Source organism: Medicago sativa, chromosome 8 (assembly GCF_051527215.1).
Source record: "Medicago sativa cultivar Bolivia chromosome 8, Bolivia_mono, whole genome shotgun sequence".
Taxonomy (NCBI): domain Eukaryota; kingdom Viridiplantae; phylum Streptophyta; class Magnoliopsida; order Fabales; family Fabaceae; genus Medicago; species Medicago sativa.
Genome location: NC_140756.1, coordinates 64,013,263 through 64,027,411, shown reverse-complemented (window position 1 = coordinate 64,027,411; position 14,149 = coordinate 64,013,263). Strand labels below are relative to the sequence as shown.

At 33.1% G+C, this 14,149-nt stretch overlaps 1 protein-coding gene across 1 annotated transcript; it reads right to left on the bottom strand.

The window, feature by feature from the left end:
• Positions 1–8,573: 8,573 nt before the first annotated feature.
• LOC146900451 (pectin acetylesterase 8-like) lies at positions 8,574–13,705 on the bottom strand. Its single transcript, XM_085735819.1, has 13 exons — positions 13,640–13,705; positions 12,856–12,980; positions 12,675–12,757; positions 12,068–12,197; positions 11,837–11,916; positions 11,658–11,744; positions 11,443–11,567; positions 11,081–11,141; positions 10,852–10,905; positions 10,698–10,775; positions 9,977–10,082; positions 9,345–9,490; positions 8,574–8,855 (listed from the first exon to the last, which is right to left on the bottom strand). The coding sequence occupies exons 2-13, from the start codon at positions 12,977–12,979 to the stop codon at positions 8,748–8,750; spliced, it is 1,182 nt and encodes a 393-aa protein (XP_085591945.1). The 5' UTR covers position 12,980; positions 13,640–13,705; the 3' UTR covers positions 8,574–8,747.
• Positions 13,706–14,149: the final 444 nt, after the last annotated feature.

The following is a 14,149-nucleotide window of genomic DNA, read 5'->3' as shown; positions in this document are numbered from 1 at the left end:
GGTACGAGAGTTGACCACGTCCATCCAGGTCGAAGGCAGCTCCCCAGGGCCGAGGGTTACCCACGTTCGTACAAACATGTACGATTGTTAGGATAAGGTTTGTCAAACAAGCCCTACCTAACCCATATTTATACCCGGGCTTTAGACTTGGATCAGGTATGACACTTCTTACCCTAAACTTGTGATCTCTTCTATTGAACCTCTCATTTACTTGGGCGTCAGAGCGTGTGCATGTACGCAACCCCACTCCGTCTCACTAGGAGCTGGCGATCAACCTCATCGAAGCCATCACCACATTATAACTCAACCGAACAGGCAGACGACGGATCGATCGGCGGATCAACCCCAACAGACAACAGGCGGCAGATTCAAGTAGCTCAATCATCATCGTTGGTCCAACCAGGTCAAATACCAAATGGGCTGATTTTCTAGTTAGGGGGACTCGGTTGTACCAACTTCGACTATCTTTAATTCTGCTCATTATGCCATCAAATGACCTTAATTTAATTTACCCTAAATTCGTGTTTAATCAATAAAATCGCTTTTTTAAAATTAAACTCAAACATGTTTGTAGCTCTCTAAACCACGTTTGGAGGACTTGAATGTGCGTCTGATGGTGCTAAACACAGAACCAAAGAGGTAATAAGCAATTCCCCCTACATCACTTTAACTGATCCATGCATTCATGAGATAAGGTGACATATAACAATTAATTATGGCGTTGTTGCATATAATTACTAGAATTTTCTAATGAAATGGTTCAAGTGTTGCCTAACTTAACTATAATCTTGAGTTTTAATCTAGTTTTAAGAAGACATGTTGCATTAAAACTTTTGAAAGGAGTGTGTTCCCGCGAATCGAACAATTAATTCTAAAGTTTTGTGCGAGAAACTTGATTTATATCAAATATAAAGGGGAGAAAAAAATTGTACATTCAAGCATTGTTATACCTCTTTGACATCTTAGGAGACAAATAAATGAAAGGAAAGATGTGATATTGATAATATGATAGAAAAAAGAGACAAAGATAAAATAAAATTTTGAATGAGTGTTTAGAAATGATGAATGCATGATATAAGAGTTGTATTAAAAAAGAGAAATGATATTTGTACAACAATTTTATGATAATTTTTGCACATCTCTCGCTAATACTTTTATTGTGTTTTCATTCTCTCTTCTTATTTCTCTCTTTGTTGTTTTTTAGCGATAAGGAAAGAAAAAAAATTGTCTAAAAAATTATAACAAAATGCTTGTACGTTACTCATTAAAAAATGAGAAATGATATTTGTACAAGCATTTTGTAACAACTTTTATACAAGTTTCTATCTCATACTCACATGATGTTCTTTTCCTCTCTCTTTTTCTCTCTCCATTGTTTTTGACCAATAAAAAGAGAGAAAAACAAAATTATCATCATAGTGTCTTCAAATGAATGTACATATATCACTACTCTTAAAAAAAGTACATGTTATGTTATCTTGATCCCAATGCACCTAACGTGTTTATGAGATCTACAATGTACTCATGTTAGGGTTGTGGGTACTTGAGTTTTATTGTTAATTATATTTAACTTTCATCCTATATAAACTTTTTTTTTTAGGCAAAAAGAGAAATAGATTAAATAAAAATAACAAGATACAAAGATTGGGGGGACATTAGACCTGACCCAGGTGCAGCCTAAATGGGAATAAAACATGATAATACAAACCAGTGGATCAACCCTAATTAATCCTAACAAAGCAAGCACTTCTCACGTGCGCAACCCAACGAACCTGCGTACGGGCACAAAACCAAGTTTCATCCCATATAAACATTTGTGGCTACATGAAAATTATTATTATTATTTTCTCGTAATCACACAATTGGTACTTCTTTTTCTTTACTAACCTAAGCCAAACATTCAATTAGCACTTTTGATGGGAATTATTTTTAGATATACTTATCTGAATTCACCACACGGTTATGACAAGATGGGAATTTTTTTTTTAATACTATCTATCTATAGTTAAATTATAGTTGAGAAGTAGTGTTATACTTTTGGTTACCATGTCATATGTAGTGGCCCTTTGTAAAGAAATGTAACTTGCCAAATAACTCATCTCTTTAGCTTTTTAGGGAGGAACTAATGTCACTGGTATGGCAAATCGAATTAAAGACGAGTGATAACACTGGACTTGTACATGTGGAGTAACCATCACCATGTACATATATCAAAATTACGAAAGACTATATTTCATCTACTTAATAAGTAGGATTCAGATTGGGTGAATAGTTTTATTAAACACTTAGATTTTTGGTGAATTATTAAACACTTAGAAAATTACCTATATTTGTCATATACAAATGTATGCCATTTAGGGGTATATGAGAAATGAGGTATAAATTATGCCCAAAAAAAAAAAAAAAGCTCCACATATTTTTTTTTTTTTTTGAAAGAAATAAGCTCCACATAAATTGTTTCATAACTTTCCCTCAAAAAAAAAAAAATTTGTTTCATAACTTACGAAGAGATTAAAAAATCTCCAAATTTCCTTTCAAAAAAAAAAAAATCTCCAAATTTTGCGTTTAGACCTTCTTTGTAATAAAAAAATAAAATAAAAAACTAAGCAATTGAACTCAAGTGGTTAGTGAGTCTCACCAAAAGACGAATTATTCAGGAGAATTCGAGTTCAATTCCCGTATGAAATAATTATTGAACATATTTTACTTCCCTCTTAGACAATCTTCAGATTAACATGGCCTCTTTTTCCTAAGAATCAGAGAGTTAACGTAAAAAAACGACAATAATAAATAAATAAATAATAAATGATTTACACTATATATATATATATATATATATATATATATATATATATATCATAAAATCGCAACCAAATCTTTATAAGAAACAACCAATTAAATGAATTACTTATAAAATAGTTTAAATAAAGTCAAGAGTTTTTCTAATTACACCCTGTTTAATCCTGGTTGCACCCCAAAATGACAAAATTACCCTTTCATAAAATTTGATTCTAACAATGGAGAAGACTTTATTCTACTGTAATTTAATCTAAAACTCAGTTTAAGTAGGTTCATGTAAACTCAGTTTAAGTAGGTTCATGTAAATTTAGTTTAAGTAGGTCATGTAAACTGAGTTTAAGTGTATATCTAAAAGTTCAACCTTGTTCAATGATTCTAAATATGTAAATGTAAACTTAGTTTAAGTAGGTCATGTAAACTCAGTTTAAGTAGGTTCTTGTAAACTGAATTTAAGTTAACCTCAACATTTTAATTGAAACCGCCGTACAATCGTAACAGTTGAACAAGAAGAAGAAAAATTGAAATTAGCATTATTGAGAAAGAAGAAGAAATTCACTTACTTATATGCAATCGAGAATGGATGAAAGTTGTCACCGTTTAATCTTCCACAGAGATTTGAGATTGAACATCAGGATTGTTTGAGCGTTTCTGGGTGGAAGAGAGTGAAATTTCTAAGGGACAATGAATAGAATCAAGGTTTTAAGAGAATTTATATAAAAGGGCAATTTTGGTATTATCAAATACTTTTAACAAAGTTTGGGTGTAACAAAAAATATATAGGGTGTGAATAGGAAAACTCTAAAGTCAATCATTCTTAATGTGTGTAAAACATACTCCCTCCGTCCCGGTTTAATTGACCTACTTTGGTTTTTCACACAGATTAAGAAAAGTGTATAAATAAAGGGAAAAGTGAAATATATTGTATTGGGAATGATAAAAGTAGTATTATTTAGTGTTATATTGTATTGGGAATGATGAAAGTTGTATTGAAAATTGAAATGAGTCAGTTATTTTGGGACACTTTTTTTTAGAAAATGGGTCAGTTATTCCGGGACGGAGGGAGTATTTACATTGACATTGTATATTCGAATTAAATTAATTGATTCTTTATATAAATCTTTTAAATACTATTACAAATTTGTTTGAGTTACTTTTTTCCAAGCGTCAAGATCGAACTCATTGACATTTGTTTAAGTGTTTCAAATTCCTTATTGTTTGGATCAATCCAATAGTATACAAATAAAACTCTCAACATCTTCAAAAATATCTACTTACTTAATAATCGTTTTACTAATTTGATTTAATTTAAATTAATTTAGTTTTAGTGCCGTTTCCTTTTAATATATTAAAACTAATTGAATTAATATAAATATAAATTAATAGATTTTTTTTAAGGTGTCATTTCCCTCTAATATATCTTACAAATCAAGCAATTGATGGGTTCAAGTCTTTGTGAGCTTATGTTAATGACATACTGTTTGAGTGAAATTAAATTTGAGTCTTGACTGAAACAATTCTTAGGCGGGCTTTCTTTAATTTTAAGTTGAATTCCATATTAATAGGGACCTCTTCTCTTGCTGAAGATAAAAAAGAATATTCTAGTCCCATAAGTCCTAGCTCGACTGACAAAAATGCCGAAATTGTTAGTCCGGACGTCATGATCGGGGTTCGAACCCCGGTACCTCCACTTTGTGTGTTTGAGTTTATGATGGCTTTGCCATCTCATCTATCTACAAAAAAAAAAAAAAATCTAGAGTCGTGTAAGTTCAGCTCGATTGAGAGTTTCATAGATTTTTTTTGACAGAAATAATGACATTCATTCATTCATTCAAATTGATAGAGCATATCGATATAATACAAATTCGAAATCGTTAAAAAAAGGATGAATCTGCGAACAAACTCACAACATCTCTGTTAATAGCATAAAAAGGACTGTATTCAAGTCTCGAGAATACTCATGTATCCGGATCTGCAAAGTTGACGACACCAAAGTCATTGATTGAATCTGCACTTTCTTGAAATAAAAAATACACCACACAAAGACGGGGCATCTAGACAAGCATATTCGTGCAAAGACGACAAAAACAAACAAAATAAGATTGAAAATATGTGAAAATCACTTATAAAGAAAGAAAAACAATTTAAATAGGTGATTTGTGGGTCAAAATTGACCCTTAATCACCCCTGGTAGATCAAGAAAAAGAAAAGTGGGGATGGTTAGGGTTTGGAAAGGAGGGGGAGAGAGAGAGAGGGGGGGGAGAGAGAGAGGGAGAGAGAGAGAGAGGGAGAGAGAGAGAGAGAGAGAGAGAGAGAGAGGGAGAGAGAGAGAGTACGATTTTCCATTTAAAAGAATTGCTTCATAGATATTAATATGTAGAGGTTGGGGTTTGAACCTCGAATTCTTTACTTCTTCATGTTTATAATGTGTGAGTCTAGCCATTGAATTATTTAGGAGAAGAAAAAAAAATAGATCCTAAAAATCACATGAGACATCCCTATTCAATTCGCAGGATAATTTGCCATCCTGTTTTTTTTTTTCTTTCCATTTCACAGTACTTTTTTTAAAAATATTCATTTCCTTTTTCATACATGGAGAAAAATTAAGACTTTGCTAAATATCCTTTTCCATCTTCAATTAATGTCGGTAATTTGATTTGGTATATTATCGGATGTCCTCAAAGGACTTGGTTTGGTATACTAGTCTGCGACAGACTCTAGTAATAATATTTTTATGAAGACAAATTTCGAGTGAGGATGATGTCTCAATCTAAAATATGAAATATTTAAAGTTTAAAAATCATTTACAAATGAATTTATATTTATCACTTTCCAAAAATATTAGGAGGGCTCGAACCTAAAACGTCCGAGTTTAAAGTCTGTTTTTCACAACTAGACAAAATTCTTGGGATATAATCTTTAGCAGTATAAGTAAGTAATTAGTCATGTGAATATATATTTGTTCTTGGGTCTAAAGATCACTTATAAATGTTATTCTTTTTACAGGAAAAAATAATGTTATTTTAAATATGGAAAAAAACTAACGAGTGCTCCTGAAACACTCTTTAAAAAATTAATTAGTAAGTTTTTATGAAGACTAGGTCTCCGCACCACCGTCTTCAGCCCCATTTGGGTCGTGGTTCCTGTCCTTTTTTCGATTTCAAATCCGTTTTCGTTCTTGTTTTCTCATCGATTTGTCCAAATCTAAACTCTGTCGCGGCTTTTCATGGCGGTGGGGTGATGGCGGTGAGAAGGCCACAAATTTATGGTGGCTCAGTGTGTTTGCTGGTGATTTTTGGTTGGCTAGCTACTGGTTTTGCTAGTTGTTGTGTGGAGGCAGCGTTACTGTTTTTGGTGTGTTGTAGCGGGACATCTACATCAGCTGTTCTGTTGCTGCAGCAGTTTCTGATTGGTGCGGGAATGGAGGTGGTGAGAGGGTGTGCCGTCGGCGTTGACCGTGGAGATGAGAAGTGTTTTGGTTGTGAGATATGGCGGTGTTGGGTGTTGAAGAGGTGGTGAAATACGATTTTTTGGGTGGTCTTGTGGTGGTTCTGTGGTGGTGACGTACGGTGTTTAGGTGGTCTTGTGGTGGTGATTGGGTGGTGGTGATTTTGTGGTGGTGAGGAGGTGATGACGTGCGGTGTTTTAGGTATCTTGTGGTGGTTTTGTGATGGTAACATGGTGGTGGAAGGCGGATGTTTGGTGATGGTGATATGGTGGCTTAAGGTGGCGTTTTTGTGGTGGTTTTAAGGTGGTTATTTTCTAGGTAGTGGTGGTTCACGGGTGGGTCGGTGGTGATGGTTTTTCGTGGTTGTATGGGTGTGGTTTGGATGGTATCGTGGTCGAAATTTTGGACTCGGATCTGACGTCAGATTTCATGGTGGACTGGAGCTGATCAAGAATGGGTGTTTATTGAGGTTGTGTGATGGCTATGGGTGGTTGTGTGGTGGCTCGTGAGATGGTCATAGTAGGTGCTGATTTTGTGTGGTTGTAGGTGGTGGTTGCTGTGGTTGATTTCAAGGGTCCATCGGTGCAGCTGTGGTGGTAGATTTGGCTGGTTTTTATGAGTGTGTATGTTGGTCTTCGTGGTAGATTTCATGGTGGTTGTGGCATGATGGTGGTGGCTCATGGTGGTTTTTGTGGTGGCAGATTTGAATTGGGGTGGAAGTGATGGTGGTGTTGGTGGAGAGGAAAGTTTTGGGTATGGTGGTAAGAGGAGGTGATGGTGGTGATTTTGGTATTGTAGCTGCGGCGGTGTTGTTCTTTGCAGGTGCTGAGTTTGTGGATGTTAGAAAAACATAGGTGTTTGGTGTTTTTGTGTGGTGGTTGTTTCCTTTGTACTATTTTGCTATGTTACGAATCCTATTTTAGCATTCCTTGTGCTGGTTAGGATTCATTGTGATTTTAATAAATTCCATTTTAGCTTCTTCAAAAAAAAAAAATACCTTAAAAATTGTAATATTTGACTTTTATAAGAAATAATTTCTTAATTTAAAATCTTTAAAGAGTGTTCTGAAGGTACTCGTTAAATAAACTTTTTAAATATTATATTATGCTCATTAAAATAACCTTTACCTTGTACCAAAAAAGTTTACCTTATAAATTATATCACGATCTCTATCTGGTATTTTTGTTGGAGAAATGAAACATATTTAATGCACTTGGCAAACAAGAATGCAAACTTCCCTCTCAAAAAAATAAAAAAAATACAAACATCCTATAGAAGATACGAATCAACCACTTGTTCAAAAAAAAGATTATACCTTAAAAATCGTATCCGTCCTATAGAAGATACGAATCAACCAGCAATCTTGGAAAGATGGAAAAGTGTTTCTAAAGTGGCATTCTTAGAAGTTAAGTTGAACATTTCATTCCTCGAAAGTTGTTATTACATGAATGGAGACAAAGGACGAAAAAAAAATTACTCCCTCCATCTCTAAATTATAGTCGTTTAAGGTTTGAGCATGATTATTAAGGAAATGATTAATTGAGTTGATTTTGATGGTAAAATTTGTATCATTTACTAAAACACCCTTATTAATTGTAGTTAGTAGAGTAGTTAAGTTGGATGAATTTCAATAAATAAGGGTATATTAATGGAAAAAAATAATAAATGCTGCATTGGTATTCTAAAGTGACAATTATTTTGAGAAAAAGAAAAAATTGTAAAGAGACAATTATTATGAGACGGATGGGAGTAAGATTCTTCCAAAGCTTTAAATCCTTAAGTGTGAATAGGTTAGACTGAGTTATGCATCGCAAGGTTTAAGTTTGGTTCGGTCTCATCAAAAAATTCAAGTCGTCTTGGATCAGACTCATTGCTTGTTTTAAATTTATTTTTAGGTTTAAGTTTGACCTTTTCGATACTCCAATATACTCTGAAAATCTACGAAACCAACTATAAAGTTACCTTTTTTATATAAATTAGGTTTTTTTTTCTGCACGCAACTACAAAACTAATTCATCTATATACTATCAAAACAATGAAGACCTCTTCCATCAAAACTATTAAAATAATTTGAATAATATAAAGTTGTTAACCAATAATCAAAGGTCCCTTATTGGCTTTTCAGTATAGTAGACAATAGATACATCAAATTCTAGGGAAGCACTTGGGTGACATTATGTCACCATGACATTAAATCTGGACCACACAACATTGTCACACAACATCTGGGCCACACAACACATACAACACATCTGGGCCACACAACACAGCACATTTGTGTGGCCCAGATTTAATGTCACGGTGACTTAATGTCACCCAAGTATTTTCCCAAATTGTAGTAGTATAGAATACAATATTTAATATAGTACTTTGAACATCCTTTATTTTGAGAGCTTACAAATCACATTCTCATGATTTCATGACTAGTTAACCAATAAGTGTAGTTTTGTAGAAATTATAAGTTTACTTGAATGAACCTACATTTCAGGTAGGTTGTTAATTTTTAATCAAAAACACGGTTATGACAAGTAGGGTTGCAAGGGTAAGGACAATCTATCTGCTGAAAATTGCTTCTATCATAATACCAATCTCCTACAGCCTTTGCTATTGTCTGCACATTGTTAAGAACATAAGTTAGCATTTCAACTACATATAAGGGGAAAGAAGACAACAATAATAAATATACCTAAAGTTGAAATACCAACAAAAAATTAGAGGCAGAAAAAGATTTTTTTCGCAAATTTTGAAGTTCGAGTTTAACTACTAGCATAAACACTCGTGACACTGTTAGAGAGAGCATATGAAAACAGCTAATGACATGTTCATAAGTAGTTTTCTGCTTATTTTCATAAGTTCTCTAGGAAAGCTTATGAAAACAGCGTATAGCTTATATAAAAGCAATCTAATTTCAATTTCTCTTTTGTCATAAAAACAACTTATACATAAACACTTATGCTTTATAAGCTATTAAGTAAGTTGTTTATCCAAGTAGGACTCAATTTCATTTTTTCTGTCTCTTATTTCCATCTGCAATTAAACTTTTCTTAGAGGTGGAAATGTACAAGTTGTGGACAAGGAAGGAAAAAATGCAGTGTCTTACTGTTTTGGCCAGCACCGGAGAGTCGGTTCTCATCCATGTTTCCTGCATTCCAGTTTGACAGTGGGAATAGCAGCCATCTATAAACATTCCTTTAGATGGAGAGTTACTAACCACACTAATTGCCTTTAAGAATTCTGTCCTGAAACCTGAAAAAACAATTCATGATGCATTAAAATCAAGTCATAAAACTACGCTAAACTTTGCAGTCGTAAAATCCATATAACCCTCAAAGCTCTTGTGCAAATGGCGGACAATTTGACTTTGGTAATGTGACAAGTATTTTATTGACGTGGCACAAAACCTACTGATCTGGAATCATCCAGGTGGATTAATAATTTGCGGGTTGTATGTCACGTCAATAAAAAAACTTGCTACATAGTCACTTTTGGATCCAAAAATACAAGTGTGAGACCACTTTCAAAAGAGGGGCTAATTCCTTGAGTGAGTGAAAATAAGGATACTGAAACTACAATTAAGCCTATCTTTTATCAAAGAAATGGCTTATACACAAACACTTATATGATAGTCATACTATAAGTGGTTAATTAATTTAACAGGGCCCATAGATGCAAACAAATGACAGGCAGGGCTAATTTTATACACCTTTCTAAGGTTAAACAGAAAATGCTTACCTTGCATTGTACTTAATTGACTAGAAGAACAGCTCTTTATATCAAGCTTGCAGTTTCTCCAAGTGCCATGGGGATCAGCAACACCTGGTGCCAAAATGTTCTTAATCTGAATCAAAGCAACAAGTTGAGGATCAGAAATAAAGACTGCAAAGATGTCAGCACTTGTAAGAGAAATAAGTAATGAAAACATCAAATGTCAATTGCAAATGGATGATGAATTGCGAAACATATTATAGGTGTGCATGTATGGTTCTGCATTTTAGAGCCAGTTTGGATAAACTACTCTTCGGACTTCGCTACAAACAACTAACTATGAAAAAAAGAATATTAACACAACTCTCTCATTGTTTTCTCCATAAACACCTCTAAGAATATCTTATACACTAGTGCTAAGCACTTATTATTGCTTACCCTAGAAGCACTTGAGTAAGCTATTTATACAAACCGACCCTGATATCTTAAGTCTATTTCTTCAAGTTCTGTATAAATCATTATGAATGTTGTAGAACATAAAGTACAGAAGAAACACTAGAATTCTCTCCAACTATCATTACCTTACCGCCATATATACGATATCAAGTGTTACTTAACCACTTAAATACACCCACTAATTGATCAAAGAATACAATCTTAGTTACATAGTTTCAAGTAGGAGTAATACATTCCAAAAGAACGCCATTCGAAAAATAAATAGATGTTTCTTGAGAAAGTGAACTCTGACCTGCCATGAATCATAGGCTGCATTTACAAAGAAGATCGGTGTTTTGATTTGTGCGGCCACATTTTGGGGGAAAAAACACTGCAAAAATTGTTCTGAAGTATCAGCAACACCAAAGAAGTTTTGAATTTAAAACATTTACTGTTAACAAACTTACCAGCCCTGGTGAGAGTCTTGAAGTACAAGATGAAGGCAAATTCTTTGCTGAGCCCTACAATAAAGAAGAAAATACAAATAGTCAAGAGTCAATGGAAGGAAAATTTCTATTATTTCTTCCAAATAGAAAGTGTTGGTTTATGTTTTCACTCTAGTGTTCCAACAGAAAGTGGTAAAACAATATCAGTAACATTTTGGTCACAGCATAATAATAGAGAAAGAATGCGTACATGTGTTTGAACAACTTGACTGTAGAATTGTTCAATGTGTGATGCTCCGGAGACAGCCTTTCTGTTGTACAGCAATAAGGTATTGATCATTAAATTACTTTAGAAAAGAATTCGGAAAAAAATAATTGTCTCCCAGTTATAAACATATTTTCAACACATCCCCACACGTGCAGGGATAGATATCTGGAGTCTGACCCGAGTGGTCAGATAGTGGACGGTCCAACGGATCCTAGATAGATCTAATACCATCTTAAAGTTTAGGTTGGAGCTAATTCAACCTTACAAAACCAGAAAGCAATCTAAAATAACTTACGCATTTTCAGATCATATCTCATTTGTTACGGTACTCTAAAACAACTTACACATTGATAAAATAACCAGCATCTGAGACACATTTCACTTTAGCTGCTGCAGGTAGTAAAGTTTTGAAGCGATCGCATTGTAAAATAGAAGTCAATCCTCCAGCTGAACATCCAGAGAGAATTGCCTGTAGTTACATCTCAACAAGTCAATCAGTATCTATCATTCATAAATAATAGGAAGAACAAAAAAGTGACAATTCATCAATCGGTCATACATTTTTAGCATTTTTCATTCCTTTTGCTAGTAAATCCTCAATGACAGCAACAAAAATCCTTCCTCCTCTGTAGTGCAAATTGGTTTTCTGGCTCATAATTCAAATTATAGAATCTCAGCATATAATACATTAGAGAGTATAATTCAAAATTTCAAATTCTTTTGAATTTTTAAACTTACTGGATCGACAGCTTCAACATCACCGGTAAATGATGAACCATCACAATACCTAACCTTGATTCTGTTCCAATTGTAGAAATCTGGAAATTACAAATTACAACTACTGTTCAAGATTGAGTTCACGAGCACAGATAGTATCTAACTTATCTGATAAGCACTCATGCTATAAATGTTTAATTAAACTATTTATCCAAATAAGGTTTGTGTAGTATATTGACTAGTACACAATACCTGGATTAAACTTTTTGCCGCTACTAAAAAATCCAGAAAAGGAAAGAGTCTTATCCATTTTCTTTGATGATCCTAAACGAGTGTTCGTCCGGTCAAGGCAAGTAGTTGCATTGTTGCACCATCCTCCTCCCTAAAATAATTGTACTCAAGATCATTACAAGACAAAAGAATTTTGCATAATTTGTACAAAATAAGGAGACAAGCTACTTCACCAAAGCTATTATATTATACAATATTTAGAAAATCTAATATGATCTATAAGATTAGATTCAATGTTTCGCTGATTTCATGCCTTGTATCAGTATAAAAGCAGTACTGTCTAATGTAACACATCATTATTATAAGCTTTAGCTAGAGGGCAAGTGTTTACGCATCAAGAAAATATTTCATAATGTGATCATGGTTATTTCATATGGTTCTCTGGAGAGATTTCAATATTTCATCATACAAAATAAAATGGTTTGTTTCATTATTCAATTAGGATTCGAGTCGTCGATCAATATCTTAGTACTTTGTAAACACATCAGTCCACAATTTTGAGGACCAATTTGTCTATTCACTCAAAGAAAAGGACATTAATGATGCCAGTTTGCAGAAAGGGACATACCTCAAAGTGAACAATCCAGTTGTCAATTCCAGCTTCAAATCCCTTATCAAAGTGGTAAGCTGGTGGACTACCATCCAAACAAACTGCATAAAATGTTAAACATCAATTTCACAATTATTATAAAGAACAGACATAGTTAAATTTTCCATTATCAGACACAGAAGTACTAGTACTCCCTTACCAGCTCCTTTTGCCACTGCACTTTGAACAAAGGTGATTGGCACAGTAACCCCTTCTGCTGCTTTTAGTAATAGCAGTGTACATATTACAAGACTGAATAATTGGTCCATTCTTGTAAACTTCATTCTGCACAAATATAACAAGTTTATTTTTGGGAACAAAAAAGAAAAAAAGAGTAGATCCTTGTATTATGTATGAACCTTTAATAGAGAGGAAGAAAAACTATATTGATAGATATCTATATTTAAAACAACAAAAATTAGCTAAAACAAAAAGATGCATAGTACTATATATGCTATGAAAGTTATGGAGAGTGAAATAAAATTCAGATCCTGATAAATACATTACTATAAATGTTATTCTAAGTCAATATGTCAATCTTACAACATGGTCCTTATTTCATCTATTTGGTGCCAGAAAACATCATACATAGTCTACTATAGTCCAGAAACTGAAACATAGCATTTCCATATTTGAATATTGATTCATGGCAACACAAGAGAAAATACATCAATCTGTGTAAGTCCCCCCAAAACTTAGATGTATAAAAAAAATAAAAAAATAAATCATTGGTCACACTTTAACACTTCCTAGATCAAAAAATAAAGTTTACTGCATAACAAAACTAGAAAAAGTTTTCTGCATTTTAGAACCCAAAAAACATAAACATCCAACCACATGAAATGCTAGAACCTAAAACACAGAAACATCCAACCACATGAAATGAAAAGTTGCAAAAAACAGAAACATTATTATGAAGAAAAGAAAGTAAATATGAAACTTACTAGTTGAAACTTGAATGGAAGAAGGAAGTGATGTAGTTGGAAGTGGAGGAATAATAATGAGTGAATGAGTGAAACTCAGATGAAGTTATGGCTTATAAAAGCTTTCAACCACCGACACTAGCTACAACTATTTGCTGAGGAAAACCGAGTGAAGTTAAGTACTCGCAACTTTTAGAAAACAGTCAAACACAATGTTCTATATTAATAATCTTTTTTTCTTTTTGAGTCCTAAATAATCTTAGGGTGTTTTCTAGGACACTCTTTGTGGATTTCAAATTAATCATCAAATGTAAATTGTGTATTAGAAATTGTGTCTAATTTGTTTTTCAAAATTTTGAAAAGTATTTTTAGTTTAGAAAAACAAATAATTATTGAATTACTTTTTTTTACAAAATTGATTGATTTTTGTTATAATTTTATAATTAATTTAATATTTAAAATAATTCTTTATTATTTTATATTATTACTTCCTCCGAAATTAAATACTATAAGTAAAAGCGATAGTTCTAA